This window comes from Cyprinodon tularosa, unplaced genomic scaffold (assembly GCF_016077235.1).
Source record: "Cyprinodon tularosa strain WSP-4 unplaced genomic scaffold, ASM1607723v1 ctg719, whole genome shotgun sequence".
Taxonomy (NCBI): domain Eukaryota; kingdom Metazoa; phylum Chordata; class Actinopteri; order Cyprinodontiformes; family Cyprinodontidae; genus Cyprinodon; species Cyprinodon tularosa.
Window position 1 is genome coordinate 364,975 of NW_024039473.1, and position 23,809 is coordinate 388,783.

Sequence of the window (23,809 nt, forward strand, 5' to 3'; positions counted from 1 at the left end):
ATCAGTTTCTAAAACCTTAAACCATTTAAGATTGATTGGAATTTAAACGGAAAAAAGAAAAATAACAACGAAAAAACACGCAAAAAAATTTTAAAAACCCAGAATGCTAGAAATAAAGAGCTGTTTTTTTTATCCTTCTCACAAGTTTGAAGTTTTTTAGACGCGTTTAAAGACCAAAACAAACGGATATGAATCCTTCATCTTACCTGTGGAGCGTGACAGATTCGGTGAGGTGTCCACGCGCGTGTCCCCACGGAGCAACCCTACTGCGGCTCCTATTGAAGAGGGGAGGGGGCGGAGTCTTATTCATGCGCATCCCGCGGCCTGAAAACGTGATGGGAATCTGTTTTTGCGACTATGGAAGCCCGTTTCCGCCACTCTGTAAAAAAAAAAAAAAAAAAAAAACTATCTCAATATAATGAGATACTATCTCATTATATTGAGTTACTATCTCATTATAATGAGATAGTAACTCAATATAATGAGATAGTATCAATATAATGAGATACTATCTCATTATATTGAGTTACTATCTCATTATAATGAGATAGTATCTCATTATATTGAGATAGTTTTTTTTTATTTTTTACCAATTTTTTAAGTTAAAATTGAGTATTTTTGGTCAATAGCTCCCAGGTCATGTGACCTATTGACCCAAAATCAGTGTGAAATTGTTCTACTAGTCTCTGTAGATGGGGCACACTCATTTGATTTTCTTTTTTACTCTTTTTTTATTTTTTACCAATTTTTTTCGTTAAAATTGAGTATTTTCGGTCAATAGCTCCCAGGTCATGTGACCTATTGACCCAAAATCAGTGTGAAATTGTTCTACTAGTCTCTGTAGATGGGGCACACTCATTTGTTTTGCATTTTAACTCTTTTTTTATTTTTTACCACATATGGACACCCTTATGCTTGAACATAACAAAATAAAAAAAGAGTTAAAATGAAAAACAAATGAGTGTGCCCCATCTACAGAGACTAGTAGAACAATTTCACACTAATTTTGCATCAATAGGTCACATGACCTGGGAGCTATTGACCAAAAATACTCAATTTTAACTTAAAAAATTGGTAAAAAATAAAAAAAACTATCTCAATAATGAGATAGTAACTCAATATAATGAGATAGTATCTCAATATATTGAGTTACTATCTCATTATATTGAGTTACTATCTCATTATATTGAGATACTATCTCATTATATTGAGTTACTATCTCATTATATTGAGATAGTTTTTTTTTTTTTTTTTTTTTACAGAGTGGCGGAAACGGGCTTCCATATGCGACAGTGTAATGACAGTATAAAAAAAAAAGCTAAAAATAAAAACAAATGGTGTCCTGTAATTTGTACTTCATGCATCTCCTACGTTCAGTTTAATCCATTTGATAAAAAAAAAAATTATAATTGTGCAACTCATCTACAAAACATCAAAGTTTCAATGCACAAATATTTTTGCAGCAATAGTTCTGGACCATGTAGAGACTTTCAGTGTGGAATACACTGAACACAATTTACGTACCTGTAATTATCTTCCTTTCTTATCCAAAATTCTTGAGAAAGTAGTTGCCAAACAAGTTTGCGATCACTTCCACCATAATGAACTTTTTGAAGAGTTTCAGTCTGGCTTTAGAGCTCATCATAGCACTGAAACAGCTCTGGTGAAAGTCACTAATGATATTCTCATGGCCTCAGATAATGGACTTGTATCTGTGCTCGTCCTGTTGGATCTTAGTGCTGCATTTGATACAGTTGACCATAATATTCTTTTAGAAAGACTTGAATATTTTGTTGGAATTAAAGGAACAGCTCTAGACTGGTTTAAATCTTATCTATCTGATCGAATTCAGTTTGTTCATGTTAATGATAGATCTTCAACACGCTCAAAGGTTACCTGTGGAGTACCACAGGGATCAGTGCTAGGACCAATTCTCTTTACTTTATACATGCTCCCAATTGGTAGAGTTATTAGACAGCATGGGATTAATTTCCACTGTTATGCTGATGATACCCAGCTATATCTGTCTATAAATCCAGATGAAGCTAACCCATTACATAGATTACAGGCATGTCTTGAAGACATAAAAACCTGGATGACTCTTAACTTTCTGCTTCTGAATGCAGACAAAACAGAAGTTATAGTCTTTGGACCAGAGTCTCTGAAAAAGAAACTGATTAGCCAGTCACTTCATTTGGATGGGATTAAACTGATTTCAGATAATAAAGTAAAAAATCTTGGTGTTATTTTTGATCAGGACCTGTCATTTAAATCCCATATCAAAGAGGTTTCTAGAATTTCCTTCTTTCATCTGAGGAATATTGCAAAAATGAGGAATCTCCTGTCCAGGGGTGATGCTGAGAAACTAGTCCATGCATTTGTTACTTCAAGGCTGGACTATTGTAATTCTTTACTATCAGGAAGTCCACAAACTGTAGTTAAAAGCCTTCAGCTGATCCAAAATGCTGCAGCCAGAGTTCTGATGAAAATTAAAAAGAGAGATCATATCTCTCCTATCCTGGCTTCTCTTCATTGGCTTCCTGTTAAATCCAGAATAGAATTTAAAATCCTCCTTCTCACATATAAAGCCTTAAATGGCCAAGCTCCATCTTATATCAGAGATCTGATTGTTCCTTATGTTCCTAACAGAGCACTTCGCTCTCAATCTGCAGGTTTACTAGTGGTTCCTAGAATTTCTAAAAGTAGAATGGGAGGCAGATCTTTTAGTTATCAGGCTCCTCTCCTGTGGAACCAACTACCAGTTTTAGTCCGTGAGGCAGACACCCTGTCTACTTTTAAGGCTAGGCTTAAAACTTTCCTTTTTGATAAAGCTTATAGTTAGGGTGGCTCAGGTTATCCTGAGCTATCTCTATAGTTATGCTGCTATAGGCTTAGACTGCTGGAGGACATAGGGACCCCCATTTCATCATTCTGCTTCATTCTCTCTCTATTCTCCCACTCTGCAGAATCTGTTAGTTCAATCTCTAACCTTCTGCTCTCTCTGCTTTTCCTCAGAGTAGCTTTGCCTCGTCTGTTCCTGTTTGGCTGTGACGTCATCCTGGAAAGAAACATCAGCTGTGCTGCTTCCATCAACACCCTTGTTTATAGATGTTGGAGATCGGCCGGTTTTCCAGTGTGGTCCTGTTTCTCTGACCGTGACTGAGTGGATGTGCTCTCTTCGTCCTCTGGCATGGGAGCTGCCTTGGAGCTCGTCTGCCTGGCTGTGTGTTTCCTGGACGGGGCCGCCTTTTACAGCTGCTTTTTGTATCTCTGCTTCTGTCTCCTTGAACCCCAGTCGGCCTCGGCAGATAGCCGCTCACACTGAGCCTGGTTCTGCTGGAGGTTTCTTCCTGTTAAAAGGGAGTTTTTCCTCTCCACTGTCGCTACAAGCATGCTTAGTGTGGGGGATTGTATTTGAGTCAATGCAATCAACTGGTTTTCCTTAGATAGAAAACTTTGTATCAATTTGACTGTATGATCTGGTTGAACTGTAAAGTGCCTTGAGATGACATGTGTTGTGAATTTGGCGCTATAGAAATAAACTGAATTGAATTGAATTAATTAAAGTTTGAACAGGTAAAAAAATGTAAAAAAAAAAATGTTACAAAAATAATAATGTAATTCTCTCTGCAACTTCAAACTCACACGTGTAAAGCACAAATAGTTTTGATCAAAATGATACAGTATTAGCCTGCATTGTGTTGTTGACTCTGCAGCAATCCCTCACTCTGAGAATTCATGGAGACAGTGGAGAGGAAAAACTCAGTTTTAACAGGAAGAACTTCCAGCAATCAGAAACCACATCTTTTAAAGGGTTAAAAAAAAATTAAGAATTAAATAACACATCGTCTTCAGTCTCCCCCAACATTCCACCCGTTCCTTGTAGCGACAGTGGAGAGGAAAAACTCCCTGGAGCCTGGAACACCTGGAGGAGAAGAACACCCACGATGGATGCTGTTCCTGGACTTCAGTTCAGCTTTCAGCACCATCATCCAGTTATCTCCCTGATATTTTTGTTTATATCATACACTGTGTTCAGCATTTCGCCTTGAGATGCCTGTAATGCACAACATAAGGTAAATATAGCTAACAGGTTAGCATCTTTTAGCTTGGTCAGTTAGCCATATTAAGCTACACTACTTTTAACTTTGTGTCAACAACTACCGTCACTTTCTACAAGCAGAATAACTGTTTTATTTGTCTGAAATCTCAAGGAAAGTCATTTTAAGATGTCCCCTTTGTCCTCCACTGCCCTCAGATCTTATTAAAAGAATAAAAATAAGCGGAGACATGTTTTGTCACCTTGTTAATAGCAGAGCGCAGTCTTAGACTTAGACAGATTTATTTTGTCATTTTGTAAACACGAATGTGAACAAAAAGAAATTTCATTTAAAACAGCTCTAGACAATTTCATTTTTTTAATGCAGCCTTGAAAAACATTAATAAAATACATTAAAAATAGTAATATAAATATATGACTGTGTATTTACAGTTTAACATTATAATTTTTTTTTATAAATAAAATAACCCATTTTAAACAACATTCATCAGCCTAATGGAAGAGGGGAAGAAGCTGCTGCAGAACCTGCTGGTCCTGCATTGAATGCTGGGAAGCCTCTTCCCAGAGGGCAGCAGGGAGAACAGTCCATGGTGGGGGGGTGAGGGGTCATTGATGATGTCACAGGCTCGGGACACGCAGCGCTGGGATGAAATGTCTTTAATGGAGGGAAGAGGAGCCCCCATGATCCTCTCTGCTGTTCTCACCTTCTTCCAGGCTGAGGCGCTGCAGCCTCCACACCACACAGTGAGACAGCTGCTCAGAACGCTCTCTATGGTGCTTCTGGAGAAGGTGGGGAGGATGGGGGGGGGTGGCTCTCCTCATCCTCCGCAGGAAGTCCAAGCGCTTCTGGGCCCTTTTTACCAGTGAGGTGGTGTTTCCAGTCCAGGTGAGGGTGTCTGTGATGAATGTGGTGCTGCTGACCACCTCTACAGCTGAGCTGTTGATGAGCAGTGGAGCGTGGTTAGGCCGCTTCTTCCTGAAGTCCACCATGATCTCCTTGGTCTTCTCCACCTTCAGGATCAGGCTGTTATCTCTGCTCCACCAGCTGCTCCACCTCCTCTCTGTAGTCCAGGTCGTCGTCGTCTCTGATGAGGCCCACCACCGTGGTGTCGTCTGCAAACCTCACCGTGTGATCGGTGGTGAACCTGGGGACGCAGTCGTGTGTCATCAGGGTGAACGGCAGGGGGCTCAGGACGCAGCCCTGAGGGGAGGGGCTTAGACTGATGACATCAGAGGCGTTCTGTCCGACCCTGACTGACTGAGGTCTGTTGGTGAGGAAGTCTAGCAGCCAATAGCAGAGGGGTGTATTGAAGCCCAGCTGTTCCAGTTTGCCCATCAGATGCTGTGGGATGATGGGGAGCCTGTGCTTATGTCATAATGGGTCTAATGTGTTTGCCCCACATGTAGAAGCACTCACAGAGATTAAGAAAGGTTTAACAGTTTATTAGAAAAAACAGTAACTATTTTCCAGCTTGGGGAGGTTCCAACAATCAGGTGAACAGGAAGCAGAAGCTCTAGGAAGAGATCAAAGTGGTGAGTCCAAGGTCGGTGGGAAAACTGGCCGATGTCAGAATTAAAAAGCTTGACTAGGACTCACTGTTGTGGTTTGGGGGAAGAGTTCCTGTTTGTGGAGGCTTGCACAGATATGGAGATACTTTGCTGGAGGGAGGACAGGCATACTATGGTGGAGAGGCCCTCCAGGCCAACAGAGGAACAATGGCACCATCTGGTGGATGCACAGAGACACTGAAAAAGACCAAAGAACAATCCCCACAAACTGGAACCCTAACAGCTTACAGTGTCTAGGGCGTTCTGTCCGACCCGGACTGACTGAGGTCTGTTGGTGAGGAAGTCTAGCAGCCAATAGCAGAGGGTTGTATTGAAGCCCAGCTGTTCCAGTTTGCCCATCAGATGCTGTGGGATGATGGTGCTGAAAGCTGAACTGAAGTCCAGGAACAGCATCCATCGTGGGTGTTCTTCTCCTCCAGGTGTGCCAGGCTCAGGTGGAGAGCAGCAGAGATGGCGTCCTCAGTGGAGCGGTTCCGTCGGTAGGCGAACTGGAACGGGTGGAATGTTGGCGGCAGACTGGAGACGATGTGTTCTTTAACCAGCCTTTGGAAGCACTTCATCATGATGGGAGTCAGAGCGACAGGCCGCTAATCATTGAGGGAGGCGACCTGAGGCTTCTTTGGGACTGGAATAATGGAGGCAGACTGGAAGCATGCTGGCACCATGGATTGGTCCAGCCAGCTGATCTGACCACTCCTTATACACCTGCCCAGGTATGTTATCAGGCCCTGGGGCCTTCCTTGGGTTGACTCTCCTCAGAGTTTTCCTCCCTTCAGCTACGTCCAGGTTTAGTGCCTTTTCCCCCTGGTGTGGAACAGCTTTCACTGCTGGACGCTGTTGGCACGGTTTAAGTTGGCACGTGCTGTTCTTAGTGCCTCTTTATCATAAGACTTGAAAGCTGAGTTCGGTTCTTTTAGAGATTTTAGACACAGGTAGCATTTGAAAAGATCAGATTCGTATTGGATTCAGCCCCACAGAGCCAAGTTGCCTGATTCGCATTAGAAAAAATCTGACCTGTTTTGTCCAGACTGCCATGAAAAGATCAGATCCAGGTCGCATATGGGCCAAAAAATCGGATTTGGGTCACTTCAGACTGCAGTGTGAACGTAGCCAATTAGTCGATGCAATCAACTGGTTTTCCTTAAATAGAAAACTTTGAACCGATCTGACTGCATGATCTGGTTGACATGATGTTAATTGTAGCTAAAGAAATAAACTGAATTGCCTTAAGGGATTTCACTTAATTAAATTTTTCTTGCACCATCTCTCTCTCTCTATGCACTCTCTCTCTGTCTCCCTGAGTGATTGCTGGGAGTGGAGGATTGTCAGAGTGGGTGCATGTGTGAGAGTGATTGCCTTTTTCTATCTTTACTACTTGTCAGACATGGGCAATGTGGAGTCAACAAGTCATCTCCATGTCATGTATTTGTTCTACCCAGCCACTGAAGCAGGTGAGTCCAATCTTCACCGTGAATTAACCTGTGCAGATTGGACTCACCTGGTTAATTGGCCGGGTAGATTAAATACATGACATGGAGATGACTTGTTGACTCCACATTGCCCATGTCTGCTACTTGTTTGTTTGTTTGTTTGTTTTGTTTGTTCATTGTTGGTTTTACTGTTTGTGTGATTCGTGGTGACCAGTTTGCTGAGCGGTGACGTCCGGTTTTCACCGGGGTCATGCCGACTCAAGGAGTTGGAAATGCGGGGCTGGAGAAGCTCAGGCGCCGACATGGAAGTTAAATCTTTGTCCCGGTTTTAGTTGCTCTGTGGAAAACTGCAGTTTGGCAATCTGAGAAATTGTTGGCTATGATAGTGTGAAATCAGCTTCCAGAATCAATAATGGTGTTGTCATCTTTCTGGATGGTGTTGAAAAAGTCAGCATGGTTGTTGAGCAAGGTGTGGTCATTCAGAGCACCTTTGTTCAGGTGGTGTTAGTCCGGCCAAGAAGATGATTTTGTCCCAAGTTCCTCCGTTCATCAGTAATGAAACACCACAAAGAGAACTGGCGAGGCACGGACAGCTAAATCTAAAAAAGCTAATCTAAATCCCCACAACTGAAACATTTTGTTTCCTTTAGAAGGCAGGTTTCTATGGTTCTGAATAATAACCGAGGGGCTAAATTTGATAATGAAATTTAGAGAAAAAACTAAATGTTTTAGCTGTGAAATGGAGGGACAGATGGTCCATTCCTGTCCACAAAAACTAAATGCTGAGATTAAAAAAAGTGAGACCACATCAACAGGGAAACACACTGTTGGGTTTTAATCCAGAGAAATGTGAGTTTAAAAGATTAAGAGGAAATGATCAAACACAGACATGGATTTATAACGTCAACCTCTGCAGTAGAGAAGAAAAGCTGCTGGCTCAGAAACCAGCACCGTTTCTCACAGATCCCTTCACAGCAAAGCCTTTTATTAACAGTTTACAACATCATAGGGCGGGCCTTAAACAGAAGACCCAGTCATGATTATCTGCCAGGATGCAGGTCATAAGATGTGAAATGACCATCTGGCTGGATGGAAGTCGCACAACCGTGTGACTCTGCCTCCTGACCTACTGGATGGAGGTCATAAAAGTTTATGACCCTTCTGATTGAATCACAGGATAGAAATGTAGCATCTTCTTTCTTTCAATGTTTCATATGTCCACACAATAATTTTATAATTATCACTGTAACACACACAGAGTTCACAACAGGCTGGTTTTGCTAATGCTCTTCCAGGTCCTGATGATCCAGGAACTGATATTTCAGGCGCTGATGCTTCATTTTCTGCTGGGTCAGTTTCTGATGGCCCTGAAGCTGCTAGTTTGGATACCAGAGACTTTGCTGCTGTTGGTTCTGATGCTGCTTTTTCTGGTTCAGTAGTCAGAGAGCAGTCACACACTGAGGGCATTAACCCGGAATGTAAAAGTAAAAAGTGTTTCCTGATTTGCAGCTCTTCCTGGATTTAGTGAGGTTTCTGCTGAGAACTCCAGGAGTCCTGGGAGAGAAAGTTTTCACTGACCAGGAAACTCATCGTATTAAATAAGATCTAGAATCCAGAATCTTTCTTTTTTTTTATTTTGGTTCCTTTTTTTGTTTCTGTTTCACTACTTTTTTCTATGTTATGGTACATATACTTATAGGCAGCTTGAACATAAATGGAGCAAGGGATGGGGGGGAAAGGGCCTCTCTGTTCAAGCTGTGCTCTCTAGAAAAGTTAGATGTTATTTTTATTCAAGAGACACAAAATACTGCAGATAATGAGGCTGACTGGAGGAGAATTAATGATATCTTAATTTTGTAATTTATTGTTTATTTGTTTTTTGTATGTCTTAATCAAGGTCATTGGGTGGGTGGCGCCCTCTATTGGCCAGCTGCCGCTGCTTCAGACTCTACCAGCTGTTCAATGAGTTCAGCTCTTATATTGCCTCCATTAACAGCAGATGTTATTTAAAAGGTTTGGGTTCTGTCAGTGAAGGATAATTCTGATCTATTATCGAAGGTTTATTTAAACCTTTTACGTTTACAGTATCACCATCCCGAACAGCCACCCGGCAAACTTTATCATCCACTGCAGCTTCGTAAGGAAAGCTCTCCCTGCAGGACCGTAGATAGATCAGAGAATCCGGGTGAAAATAAGGATGTTTTGGATTCGTGTGTCGACATGAACGACGGATCCTCTTTGCTGACTTAGCTTTGGTTAACATGCTCTGCCTCACATGCCCAGAACCTACTAAATCAGTCTGTCTCTACCTTCCAGCTCTGACACCTTCTCATCCTTCAGTCCTATTCCTGTCCCAGACAACACCTGCTAGGGTGACTCATCTTCACACGGTGCCAAAATCCTGGGAAGTTCATCTTTGCTGCTGGCCAGTGAAGAAGAAAGTGAGTCAAATGAAACCACAAACAACAGGAAGGGTGTGGGAGTGAAACATTTCTCTGGATCATAGCTTTACTCATGCCTGTCAGTCCTCAGCCTGTTAGCTGCCATTAAACGTTTTGCAGTGGGAATGAAGACAGGAATGTGCTCCATCATCGGTACGTCTGTTACGACCTGTTTTATTAGAAATGTTAACAGAGCTCATTATGATGTTTGGCAGAGGGAAGCATGCGGGGAATTAACATGGGCTTCCTGTTAGGTGACTATCTCTGCAAGTAGATTCATCCAAGATGGTGGACTAAAGAATTTCAGGCTCAGCAAATCATCCATTTCTTTGACTATAGTGTTTCTGTTTGCTTTGGGATGTAACTTAATGGAGACTGTGACAGCTCCTAGATCCAGGCCTCCTGGATCCAGGTCTCCTAGATTCAGGTCTCCTACCTTCAGGCCTCCTAGATCCGGGCCTTCTAGATCCAGGTCTCTTCATCCAGGTCTCCTAGATGCAGGCCTCCTAGTTTCAGATCTCGTAGACTCAGAAATAAATGTGTGTCTGTTTTAAAAGGGTGGAGACTTTTCTATTTCTTTTCATTTTTTTTTATAAGTGGCTGCTCAGTGCTACAGTGGATATCACTGCCGCCTTGCAGCAAGAAGGTTCTGGGTTGGATCTTTGAAGTTTAAAGAAGTTGTCATACAGAATTGTGGAAAAATGTTCCTTTAATAGTCAAGCTGCTGGCCTGAACATTTTTCCTGCATTAATTTTACTTTTATACTTTAAGAAGTATAAGAAGTAAATAGGATTTTTAATTCTACTGGAGTAATAAACATTAATACTTTGGACCCCTCTGGAAGTAGCCAATGGCAGGTTGCTTTGTCCAGTGGGTAGCGCCTTTAAAGGGACAAAAGTTGACATGAGCGCACAGAGCAGGGAAGCCGTGAGACCGTGGAAATCAAACCACCGGCTCAGAGAAGGAACAAGCAATGGCGTAAATATCTGTAAGCAGAGACTGCAGTTGCTTAGGGGCCAGCGACTTCTTCAGGGGCCCATCACTGACACCTGATGGCCCCCTATGCAATTGTAGACTAGGAAGTCTCTCTGCAGATGTGCTATTTCTCCATTTTTAGTTCAATCTTAGAAATTGGATTTTTTGGCGGGTATGTTTAAAAAGCACCTCCCCTGAAATGACTTTTTGGAACTTGGGATATCTGTAACATGTGGTGTTGCGCAGTCACCAATGGTTCCATTCTTACATGTGTGATCATATACTACAGAGAATTGCATAATTGTATCTTCTTGGCCGATTTATGGAACTGTTGCCGTATCCTGAACCTTTATCACGTGTTGTACTTCATATGGGGCCCACCCAGATAATGTTGCTTATAGGCCTATAGTTGTGTTGTTGCGCCATTGGGAACAAGCACTCAGTGTGGGATATATTGGTGTCATGATTTTATCAAGAGCTCGGACCCACATGCAGAAAACCAATACAGAGAGACTAGGAGAAAGTTTAACAGGTTTATTGAGAAGATTGGGATGAATCCAGTGCAGCTCTGAACACTGCTCAACCGGAACTGAATTTATTTTTTAGTTGTGAGGACTATTGAAAATTTTGGAGTGACATTAAATCTTTTCTTTTCCATTCAACTAAAATTGTATGCAAACTAACTCTCAAAGATGTTATCAGCTATTACAATAACTCTGAACATTGTGACTTTGAACATATGCTTAATTTTATAATTATATATGCAAAATTGTTCATTCATAAACAAAAATGTGCAAACTCGATTCCTAACATCACTCACTTTCTCTTAGAGTTGAACTCTCTGATTGCATCTCTCAAACTGATTAAAAATAAAAAGAACAACATGTTTCTTGATAACTATAGAAAATACTTCCCTGAAACCTCTTATTGATATTTAATAACTTTTTTTTTTTTTTTTTTTTTTATTTATTTATTTCATTTTTTTATTATTATTTAAAACTTGTCATTTGTATTTTATTGACTTTATTGACTGTTACAAATAATTTTTCCTTTTAATGTTTTTTTTCTTCTCTTGTCTAGTTTAATTATTGTGTAACTCTTGTGCAAGTCTTGATATCTCCCCCTCTGATGTGCTGTTTGTTTTGTACATTTGTTCAATAAAGTTTATTAAAAAAAAAAAATCAACCGGAACTGAAAAGTGAGGGGAAGACACTGCGGTTAGTTCAGGCTCAGTGGGAAATTTGATTCCTGAACTTGAAGAGGAGAAATAGATTGCAGACTCATGTATCCAGAAAATGGTTGACTCTTATTTACTCCAGTCAGTTTGGGGTGTTTCAGTATTTGTCTCATTCGATGGAGGGCTGACAGGGTTTACCCAGAGTGTGGTTTTCTGTAGGTGAACAGAGAAGCTGACTGCCACTTAGATTTCCTGCAGTACCATAATGGGTTGTTGTGGAGATGAATCCCCCGCTCAGAGAGACGTCCCAGACATTCCTTGGGGAAATGGGTTGATCAGAATCACACCCTTGAATTCTCAGCTCAGCTTGATTCTCAGAAGATCCTTCCAGGGGAGAGAAGGTCCCAAACATCCAGTTGAAGGATGACTTCCTGCCGAGAGGCAAAGACAAAACAGCGAGGTTAAAACTCAGGTAGACAAAAACTCAGTTTGACTCAGCAAAACTCAGCTTGGCTAGAGTACCCAACACTGGCAAACACTCTGGCGTCGAGGTAGTGGCAGTCAGCAGCTTAAGAACATTCAGTTAACGAGGAAACCATCAACAGGTGTGTGAGGAGGCGAACCAGGATCAGACGCCTCCTGGTGGAGGAAGGAAGACAAACACACAAACCACACAGACTGGAGTCCTAAAAATTGGGGCCCTATTTGAGCATTGAATGCTAAACATGTGCATGAGGAAGAGTCTGTTCGATAATTGGATACTGACTAACATTTTACCAAAGCTAATTATTTTATTTATGACTGAAAATGTTAATCTATTCTATCTTACAAAAACAAGCTACAGATGCATCAGTGGATGAAAAATGACCCAGTCATGATCTAGAGGCGCTGGGTTCTGGAGCATTAGCTCCTCCCATGTTCTGTTTTCATTTTGACCTTTTGGAGCCCGTTCATCACTGTCATTATGCATTAAATTCTTAATTATTATCTCTACAGTCTGATCCTGTCTAAATAAAAAAAGTTTATTCATTGTTGATCAGGGTTTTCATTCCAACTTTTTTTTATTGTTCTTTAACACTAACCATGTTTAGAGGAAGAAGAATGATGAGAACCATCCCAAGAACACCTTCCCTACTGTGAGGCATGGAGGTGGTAGTATAACAGAGATTAAACTGCATCACATTTTCAATATTTTTGATCCATCAAGTTTTTGTGAATTTAATCTGCATGGAAAGGTGACCAGGGATAAATTTGTGATTTACTCTCTTCTGCAGAAATAAACTCCTGGAAATCACTTGACTGCACCGTATGAAGGAGAGGATGACCGGGGCCATGTATTGGGAGACTTTAGGGAACAACCTCCTTTCCTAGATTAGAGAATTGAAGATGGGTGGAGGCTGGGTCTTTCAGCATCACAATGACCCAAAGCATACAGCCAGGGTATAACCAAGGAGCGGCTCTGGAAGAAGAAGATCTAGGTTCTGGCGTGGCCTAGCCGGTCTCCAGACCTAAACCCAATAGAGAATCTTTAGAGGGAGCTCAAACTCAGCGACAGCCCAGAAAGCTGACTGATCTAGAAAAGATCTGTGTGGAGGAGTGGGCCAAATTCCCTCCTGCAGTGTGAGCAAACCTGCTGAAAAACTACAGGAAACCTTTGACCTCTGGAGACAAAGGCTGAATCACACAAATAAATAAGAGATCATATGTTGTGAGTATTGGATTATTTTTCTTCTATTATTGTGTCTGTCACAGTGGGCATGGACCACGATTTCAGACTCTCCATGACCTCTAAGGGCAAAATAACAGGGTGTTCTAATAGCCAACTTATTTTCCTCACTGTGTTTTCTTTATTAATGACTGATATCATTCAGAGGTGAATGCATGTATCCTGCATGCAATAGATGGGAAGGTTTACACAGAGAAACACCAGGGGGGAAAATTCAGAACAACCCGGAAGATAACATTGTTCTAACATGTTCAGCGCTTCTAAAAACACAGAACCTGAATCCCAACATCACAGAGAACAACTGCTTGTTGTTCAGTGCCAAATAAGGAAGGTCCTCACTGGAGTTTCAGAAATCTCCTGTCCAGGGGTGATGCTGAGAAACTAGTCCATGCATTTGTTACTTCAAGGCTGGACTATTGTAATTCTTTACTATCAGGAAGTCCACAAACTGTAGTTAAAAGCCTTCAGCTGATCCAAAATGCTGCAGCCAGAGTTCTGATGAAAATGAAAAACAGAGATCATATCTCGCCTATCCTGGCTTCTCTTCATTGGCTTCCTGTTAAATCCAGAATAGAATTTAAAATCCTCCTTCTCACATATAAAGCCTTAAATGGCCAAGCTCCATCTTATATCAGAGATCTGATTGTTCCTTATGTTCCTAACAGAGCACTTCGCTCTCAATCTGCAGGTTTACTAGTGGTTCCTAGAATTTCTAAAAGTAGAATGGGAGGCAGATCTTTTAGTTCTCAGGCTCCTCTCCTGTGGAACCAACTACCAGTTTTAGTCCGTGAGGCAGACACCCTGTCTACTTTTAAGGCTAGGCTTAAAACTTTCCTTTTTGATAACGCTTCTAGTTAGAGTGGCTCAGGTTATCCTGAGCTATCTCTATAGTTCTGCTGCTATAGGCTTAGACTGCTGGAGGACATAGGGACCCCTTTTTCATCATTCTGCTTCATTCTCTCTCTATTCTCCCACTCTGCAGAATCTGTTAGTTCAATCTCTAACCTTCTGCTCTCTCTGCTTTTCCTCATAGTAGCTTCATCTGGTCTGTTCCTGTTTGGCTGTGACTCCATCCTGGAGAGAAATATCAGCTGTGCTGCTGCCATCAACACCTTTGTTTCTAGATGTTGGAGCTTGGCCTGTTTTCCAGTGTAGTCCTGTTTCTCTGACTGTGACTAACTGGATGTGTTCTCTTCATCCTCTGACATGGGAGCTGGCTCGGAGCTCGTCTGCCTGGCTGTGTGTTTCCTGGACGGGGCCGCCTCTGGAGCTGGTTGACAGTTGCCTTTTGTATCTATGCTTCTTTTTCTATGTCTGCTTCTGTCTCCTTGAACCCCAGTGGGCCTCAGCAGATGGCCGCTCACACTGAGCCTGGTTCTGCTGGAGGTTTCTTCCTGTTCAAAGGGAGTTTTTCCTCTCCACTGTCGCTACAAGCATGCTTAGTGTGAGGGATTGCTGAAGAGTCAATGAGTCGATGCAATCAGTTGGTTTTCCGTAGATAGAAAACTTTGAATCAATCTGACTGGATGATCTGATGAACTGGAAAGTGCCTTCAGATGACATGTGATGTGAATTGGCGCTATATAAATAAACTGAATTGAAATTGAAACACAATCAATCAGAGGCACAGCAATAGAATGACACAATGTCACAAGCTTTTTGGAAAATAAAGTTGTTTATTTTGTTTGATTGAGTTTTTTTTTGTTTTTTTTATCAAACAACTCATTCTGTGGTGTAAATCTTTGTTTTTGATAAAGAGGGATCCGGGTCTGTGTAAAGTTCGAAGCCACAGTTTCACAATCCTTAAGGGCTTTTTCTGTTGGATGGATTAGAAATTTTAAAAGCTTTTCTACTACTTATTATTTAACTAAGTCTTATTTTGAAAATCTCAACAGGAAGCATCAGTGATAGCACCATAAACTGTCACAACAGGTAATGAACTGGAGTCTGGAGACTGAAGACAAACAGAGCGGAGCCTCAAAGGCGGGTGGACGTGTTTTTCCCGGGAGAAAAGGAGACGCCTTCAGTCTGCGTGGGGGGGGGGGAGTCATCTGACTGCTGTGTTCACTTATTTACAAAAATTTATTTATTATTTTTTTATTTCTACCATTCTATGTTTGATGGCATCATTATTTAATATGGGATCCCTGTTCTGTATAGTGGTGACAGCATCTTTAACCCATGGTAAGACTATTATTATTATGAAGATTATTATTAGTGTCATTTCCAGTGTTATTAGTGTCAATATAATTATTCGTTTTTTATTAATAGTGTTTTTGTTAATATTAATATTATTGTTGTTATTGATGGAATAAAAAAATCAATTAGATGTCATTTCTAATGAGTCTGTAACAGGCAGTAAATCTCACACGCTGACTGTACTGTAGAGCTGGATAATTGTGGACCAAACAGAACCTTGGTTCTGATCCAGTCTGTTGGACTGTTTTTCTAGAACCCGATTTATGACTGGATCCAATAACCAGGGGCAGTTTTAGGAAATGTGGGGTCCTATGCAAAGACAGACAGGGGGCCCTCTGAATGGAGAAGACATCAAACAGACCCATTCTCCAGATAGAGAAATGTTAATAGAATAGACATCCATTATCTGTTCTAGGTTGTGTCCCTGTCTTCTTGTCCCTTTTCTTCTTGTTTTCCTCTCTATGTTTTGTACTCAGCTGACTTTTCATGCTGTCTCTAAAGGAATGAAAGATTTTTTCCAAGCACTAAGCTCACTTAGCTGATTGCTCCTTCCTGTGTTTCCAAAAAGGCCAAAGTAAATAACCCAGTCCTTCTTTTCACTGTAGACAAGCCATGATCTGCTTATCTGTTCTCCATTTTTCATTTGGATGAAATAATAGCTGCATGAATCATGACAGCAGACAAGATAGAGGAGAGCAGGAGGCGTGGTTACCAATCTACTCGCTCTGGAGAGCAGAGTTCGCTGCTTTTAGATGTTGTCTCCAAAGTCTCCAGTAGCAGAAAAAAAGTCTCTAGATTTGGCGCTAGGAGCTTTTTAGAAATCAAAGTGCTAGAGGGGTCTGAAAAGTGGCTAAATATAGCGACTAAAGCGCTAAGTTGGCAACACTGCTCTTTGCATGGTTTGTTTTCAAATGGTTTGCTGCTGTCTGTTTGGACCTTTCTGAACATGTGCAGCAAATGGACTGATCCAATATGGTGGACACTGAAGGGGGGGGCTGAGACACACTTAATATTATCAGCGTTCTGATGGCATTTTAGCAAAAGGATTTTTATCAAAGATATAATCAATGTGCACAAATAAGGAATAGTTGTATTAACCATACATGGAAACAGAGTTTATGCCTAGTCTTGCCTAATGGTAAACCCCCCCCCCTGACAACAGGAATTTTATTCCACTTATTTTTGTTCTTGTTAACATTTTGAAATTGGTCTGTCAGCCAATCAGATTGCAGCTCTGAATGCTGCCTCAGTGTCAGTGAAGGTGGAAATATTCCAACCTTTCAGCTGATCCCATCCTGGCGTTCCTGCTGCTCAGTCACACTCTGTCCTGCTTTGATTATTACAGCCTCTCTGACACGCTCTGATGATGCTGAGGATTTCCTGTCCATCGGCCTGAAGGAGGGCTCCATGGGGGAGGTCAGCCAGAGCAGTAGTGGTGCTGACCCAGTCACCTTCACCCCTGCTGAGGAAGGCAGGAGGCGTCCCAGGAGGTGCACGTGTTACACCTACAGAGACAAAGAGTGTGTGTACTACTGTCACCTGGACATCATCTGGATCAACACACCGGAGTAAGAGTCGCTCTTAAAAAGCTCCATGTGGCGAGCAGATTCAAAGCAATGAGAACTGGTCAGACTGGGAGGAATGGGCTCAGTATCTAAGAACAGTTTATTCTGTAGAGTCCCAGTTAGAAATCCAACATCAGATGGAAGACGTCTTCATGTCTAAAAATAATCAAATCTAAAAATGATCTGAATCATTTTTAGATCTTTAAACTGCTGATTCTTATGAACAGCAATATCTAGATGATTATTTTCTATCCTCCTGCATTGTTGATCATGTATATTAGGAGAAAAGACCAAAACCATCCGATCTTTGGGTCAAACTGGAGGCAGAGCGTCTGTCTGGTTCTGTCTTTTCCTCCTCATGTTTCATGATTAATAGTATAGGAATGGAAATGGACCGAGCTTCGTCCCTCAGCTCTGTGTTGATGTGAACTTAAAAGTCTTCATCCTGAAGGTTCTGAACTCTGTCTTTGTTCTTCACACAGAATGGACCAGTTCTGTCATGGTTGGTTTTAGGAATTAAACCCACATGCAGAACACACCACGGAGTCAGGGGTAAAAGTTCAACAGTTTATTAAAGGTACACACAGAGAAATATAAACAGGTTCTGGTACAGGTCCGGGACTGGATTCACTGATATCTGCAGAGATGGATAGTTTGATTAGCCAGGCAGTTTGATGGCTTATCGGGTGTGTTAATTTAGTCTGTACCTTGGAGAGGTTCTGGCAGATCCTTTGAGAGGGTGGGAACCGGTTGGGTCCAGAGACTATGGTTTCAGCAGGGAGTTCAGCAGCAGCAGCGTCTAGCTTCTGACTTGTGAGTTTCTGACCTTGACTCGGTTTCCAAGCTCTTCCTTGAGAGCTGTAGGAGGAACCCAGACTGATATCTTCTGGTTTGGCTTCCTTGGGCTGGCTGGCAGGTTTCCAGGCAGAGCTCATCCAGAGCTTCTAGGTTTCCTGTGAGCAAAGAAAACAAAGGCAGGTTAGAATCTAGTTTCTCTCTTGAGCCAACTAAGATTCTCTAAAATGACAGAGGCTCAGGTTCGCTAACTAAACTTGGTCAACACTGTGGCGTTGAAGGAAGGTCTGGCCACTGGATAAATAGGAAGGTCTCCTGATGGGCTGATGAGCGTCAGGTGTGCTGGAGGGCTCCAGCCCAGGAGACCCACAGCGCTCTCTGCTGGAGACAGATGGTAACTCTCCAGATCCCAACAGTAACCCCAGTCCTAACAGAACAAAACAAAACAAAACAACATAAAACAGAAGAGGATCCTCGGCGCCCTCTGGTGGGCAAGCCTGAGGATCCCAACAAGTTCAATGCCAAAGTTGAATTTAAAGCAGGTGCCTGAAATCAGATCCAGTTTTTGCAGAGCTTAGATGAAGGATCTTTGCTTCCACTCTGACTGCTGCTCCCCGTTCTCAGTTCCTAACCTGTTTGGTGTCCTTTTAAAACCCCTCAGTCTGCAGACCGGCTGAATACCTGAGGTCCACTCTGAGCTCACTTTAGTTCTTTGGAAGAAGATCTTCTTTTCAGTCCTTCTGGATGAGTGACGGTGAGAGTGAACGAGGGACAGCATCTGGTCATCCGTTACTTGTCGGTTAAAGCCTCAGATCCAAACAGAGGTTGCGGTTCCTCCAGAACCCAGATGCTGCTGCATCTTCAGAATCTCTCCTTAGATCCCCTGGTGTTTTTTTTTTTTTTATTCAGGCCCTCTGCACATGTCTAACATCAGCTCAGGAACAGCTTCTTGTCCATGAAGTCCCTCCTATCTTCTGCAGACATGTTTCAGAACAGAGACCGCTTTTTTCCTCTTTCTCACCTGTTATCAGTGACACTGATCTACTCTCCTGCAGAAGATAGAATCGCTTTATTTTCATTTATCTTTACAGTAAGTGAAGAACTACTAAAATTATTTTCAGATTACATTGTTGCATTTTCAGATTAGGATTCACTCGATGATAAGAACCTAATGAGCCTACTGGCACAATCTGCATTCTATGGGACTGATAGCTGCTAATAACAACCATTTACTGGGATAATAACACACATATTATTGTGACATAACATAACATCTGAAGTGGCTCCAAACAGATACTTCGTATTTACTGTGTAAACAGAGACAGAATCAAACCGAGAGCCCATTAGATGATGAACAGGTTCAAACTATTAGAAAAACTTTTTATTCTTCATCTTCACCTGCTGCCATGGGATTTCACCTAAATAGCTACATAATCCGCCACATTTCAAGAAATAAATCTCTAGCATTATCTTGGTAACAACTGGCTATGGCAAGCCGTTTACTTGACCTACTTGGAGTTGGTTGAACTAATTCACAGCAGCCGTTGTGAAACTGAGAACTCAAAGTTCCTGAATTGCGGATTTGAATCTGAATTTTTTACACCTGCTTTGTGAAACGGACCCAAGCTTTCTAATCCAGGCTCATCAGTAGAAGCTGAGCTCATTTTCTGTACTGTAAGAGTCTGAAAAGGGACTGAATACAACAACAAAGTGGCTAAGTTTGCAGAAATGCATCTTGAAGTGCCGGAGTGATAAATTTAGAGGACTAACGCTTTAAAAAAAGGTTTATGAAGTTCTGCTAAAAATCTGCCATCAAAAATAATGCGATGGCAGATCAAAGTGTATCAAAGTGTCATGTTTGGTTTAAGGTTCCTAACCCACATGCAGAACACACGGACAAAGGAAACAAGTTCAAAGGTTTATTGAATAAACACAGAAAGATAATAAACTGATCCAAGGGGTAATCAAATCCAGGACTGGTCACGACTGGGTTCACTGCAGAAGGGGACAGAGGGGTTAGCAAATGTCCAGGTAATTTGCAGGATGTGAGAGTGCAGGTCTGTATCTGTTCCGGAGTTTGAGCAGAGTGGCAGAGGGGGGAAACCAGGAGGGTCCAGAGGCTGTCGGCAGGCTGAGGGCTTGGCGGAGGCAGAGCTTGGTTTGAGAGCTGGCAGATCACAGATTTGAGTTTCCCTTTCAGATTCTTCAGAGAGCAGGCAGGCAGGTCTTTGACAGGTTTGATTCTCCAGGGTTCTTCAGAGATCAGACAGACAGATTTCCAACAGAGAAACTCTTCTGGGTTTCTAGTTTCAGGCAGGTTCAACCTGGGAAGCAGAGAAGACAAAAACGGATCAGGTTCCGGTTTTCTGGGAGTCAGAGATTCAGACAGGCAGGTTGGCTCAGGCTTGCTAACCATAACTGGCAAACACTCTGGCACTGGAGTGATGTCCTCTGCCTCCTTATATACTGGTCTCCTGATGAGCAAACGAGCAACAGGTGGTGCAATCAGCCCCAGCTCCAGGAGACCTAGAACGCCCTCTGGTGGAGAAAAATGGACAGACCTCCATATCCCAACACAAAGACTGTGGTTCTCTAGGTCTTCTTCTGCATTAGACCGATGGCAGCCTTTGGTCATGACATTGAACACATGCCTCATCACAACGTTCAGCTGAAAAAAATCCATGAAAGGTTTATAACCTCCTTTAGCACCATCCCACTTCCTGGGAGATGGTGCTAAAAGGTACAGCATGGTTAGAAGCCATGAAGGCCAAATCCTAAACTGAAGCTAACGGTTAGCAAAGTAGAAAATGCTTCTAGGAAGGTAGATTAATCCTTCATTTCAAAAAATTAAGTTTTCTTTCTGAGAAACTCTTCAAGTGAAATGGCCTTTTAGCATGTGTCTTTGGCCCCATTTTAAGGAGTGGACAATCATTTAAGATCTCTGAAAGCAGAACCGAGCTCAGCACGGTTAACTCATTCAACCTCGGATCAGTTTCAGAGGAAATTATTTTTGCTCAGATTTCTGTATATTTGGATTTCTGATTTATTCACACAACTTCTGCTGAAAAAGAATGTGATGTCATCATTTGAACCTTAGAAAAGCCAGAACTGCTGTTCATCTGGAGAACCTAAAGGCCCAGACCAACATGGTAACCATGTGCTGATGTTGGCAGGCATACTGTACCCTATGGGATGTCCAGTGACTCAGGCTCCCTGCGCCTGAAGCGCTCTGCCCAGAGGAGCAGGAATGGGGCCGTGGCGAGGCGCTGTGCATGCAGGCTGCAGACGGACTCAGACTGCAGGAGCTTCTGCATAGACAGGTAAATGTTCCTCTGTAGGTCTCTGTTAAACCTGTTCTCCTCCAAAACGCACTGATCTGCTCACAGCGTTTATAAAGACAGAGCAGATCCCAAAGATCAAAGGGCTCATCCCTCTAAATGTTTTTTAAATGCAGGCACAGGAAGGTGCTCCTTGTAAGACTCAAAGCAAAGGAGAGGACGTCCCATTTCTACAGACGGGACAGGACGGGGATTTTAAGATGAAGAGCCTAGGCTCTAACCTGAGAGGGAAAAGGCTGCTGTTGGTGCCGTGCAGGCGGCTCTGGGTTTCTACGGAGCAGATCCATCCAAGCTGAACGTTCTTCCCTTCTTCTCTCTGACGGCCATCGCTCTCAGCAGTGCAGGGTCATCATTCCAGGAGGTTTCACAATAGCTTTGCTATCTTATTGGAAAGCTTGTCTGAAATTCATGAAGGGGCAAAGATCAGAAATTATCTTGGTTTTAAAAGCTCGATCAAAATAGTTTAATGAGATTTATTTCAGTTGATAGTTCCTTATTTAACGTTCTCTATCTATAATGACCTGATTCTATCATTTTCTAAGATTTAGTCCAATGAAGGGCATGTAGGTCAGAGGTCATATTCACCCTCATCCAGGGGTTTGTGTTCTTTTTGAAATGCCTTGACTGAAAATGACACCAAAGCGATGCAGGACTGACTGGTAATAATGAAAATAAAGAACAACCTGCTTGTTTTTATTCTGCATTGTGAAAATGTTTCTGGATTCAAGCAGCGAAAAACTGCAAAAACAATCTAGAAATAAATGTGTAATTATCTTTAATTTGAGCAGTTAAATAAGATGATTTGCAAAATGAATGAGTATTTTGTCTCTTTAAATAAGAATGTTTGATAATACGCACTTGAATTCTGTTGTTTCTTTCTTCTGGCAAAGTGTCTCACTTACCCCTTCCACTTAAAAAAAATGCTCTTATAATGCTCTTATTTCCATGTTTGTAGTGTAGAAGAAGTGGAGGAAATATTGAAAGTAGAATAAAGTCACTGCTTGTTTTCTATGTAGAATAAAGTCACTGCTTGTTTTCTATCTAGAATAAAGTCACTGCTTGTTTTCTATGCCAGTCCTGTCCTGGTTTAATAACATAAACCACATTTTTAAGGTTTCAATAACTGGCCTTTGGTGTTCATGTTTTCTATTTATATTCTAATCGGTGGGAAAAGCTGTTGGGATATGTACTGGTTTTTTGTTTTGCTTACAGAAATTGTTTAATAGAATTTTTTTTCTTTACTTTTTTGTACATATGTCTCTCGGTTTTACATTTTTACATCAGGTCTGTAAGGCATTGCTTACTCTAAACTGGTTTACATGTTTTATCATTTTAAGCTTAAACTGGGTAACTTTTGACCACTAGGGGCGCTAGACCTGTAACTGCCCGTGTTTTTCTTCTAATAAACATGGAAAATAATAACAAAGACCTGTGACTGTATACTTGGAACAAAGTGTTAACTTATCAGTCTAATAATAAAATTGAGAAAAGAGAATCAGTTTTACAATCAGCTTCTTCTTTCAGCCAAGGAACAAACTTCTTTCCAAGATTGACTCTTGCCAGGAAATCCTGGCTTCTCTTCATTGGCTTCCTGTTAAATCCAGAGTACAATTGAAAATCCTCCTTCTCACAATTTTTTGGAAGCATACATAGCCTAATAATCTATTAATCAAAAGAAATATGCATGGTCTGGTTGTTTCACATCAGGTACGCCTATCATTGACCATGACCAGGTTACCTTACAGTAGAACTGCACTGCCCCTACATAGTTTGCACGGCTATCACTGCCCCTACATAGTTAGCATGGCTAGCACTGCCCCTACATAGTTAGCATGGCTAGCACTGCCCCTACAGAGTTAGCATGGCTAGCACAGCCCCTACAGAGTTAGCATGGCTAGCACTGCCCCTACATAGTTTGCACGGTTATTAGGTGGGAAAAAGGCAAACCAAGAGGAAGAGCCTGAAGGTTCACTTCCTGTTTAGATTAACTGAGTGTGCAGCTGTTGCAGCTGTCAAGAGGAACTCCATCTGAAGTTAAGCTATTTTCTCTGTGATATCTCTGTATCTAAGTAACTCTAACTGACTACTTTAAAACATAGCACCTTCTGCTGTACTTTTCTACTGAGCACTTGTCAGTTTCACACGGTTTTATTTCTGATAGCAAGGAGTAGCTAGCCTAGGCTAGCGCTAGCTTAGCATTGCTATTGCTTCTCTCTCTCCCTCCCTTGACTCTTTTCCAACTCTTCCTTCTTCCTCTCCTCTCTCCTGCTCTCTGTGTCAGATGTTCAGTTATTCCTCTGCCTCCTTTAGTGATAATGGGATGTGTAATAAGTGTAGTATTTTTGTAGCTTTGGAGGCGAGGGTGTCAGAGTTAGAATCCAGGCTTCAGGCTGTTGAACATCCAGGAGTTAAAGTAGGCCCCCCATGTAGCTGTCCTCCAAAAGTGCCTGAGCAGCCAGGCGATTGGGTAACTGTACGCAGAAAGCGTAGTCGTGGATCTCTGCCCACTGGTCACCACCAACCCGTTCACGTTT

At 41.9% G+C, this 23,809-nt stretch overlaps 2 protein-coding genes across 3 annotated transcripts in view; one reads left to right on the forward strand and one right to left on the reverse strand.

The window, feature by feature from the left end:
* LOC119772597 (calcium/calmodulin-dependent protein kinase type 1D-like) overlaps nt 1-278 on the reverse strand; it is a 39,108-nt gene extending 38,830 nt beyond the window's left edge. For both annotated transcript variants that reach the window (XM_038269057.1, XM_038269056.1), the window contains exon 1: nt 207-278. The gene's annotated coding sequence lies outside the window, so the exon portion shown is untranslated. The remainder of the gene's footprint in view (nt 1-206) is intronic.
* A 15,049-nt stretch (nt 279-15,327) lies between these two features.
* LOC119772603 (endothelin-3-like) lies at nt 15,328-21,479 on the forward strand. The gene is made up of 4 exons (XM_038269062.1): nt 15,328-15,562; nt 16,923-17,145; nt 21,111-21,257; nt 21,392-21,479. The coding sequence occupies exons 1-4, from the start codon at nt 15,499-15,501 to the stop codon at nt 21,477-21,479; spliced, it is 522 nt and encodes a 173-aa protein (XP_038124990.1). The 5' UTR covers nt 15,328-15,498.
* The last annotated feature ends 2,330 nt before the right edge of the window (nt 21,480-23,809 follow it).

Bases quoted from the DNA above. Each gene is read 5' to 3' on its own strand.
- LOC119772603 (XM_038269062.1), top strand. From the start codon at position 15,499: ATGGCATCATTATTTAATATGGGATCCCTGTTCTGTATAGTGGTGACA. The intron at 15,563-16,922 runs GTAAGACTATTA...TGATTATTACAG, and splicing joins GACAGCATCTTTAACCCATG to CCTCTCTGACACGCTCTGAT. The intron at 17,146-21,110 runs GTAAGAGTCGCT...TGATGTTGGCAG, and splicing joins ATCTGGATCAACACACCGGA to GCATACTGTACCCTATGGGA.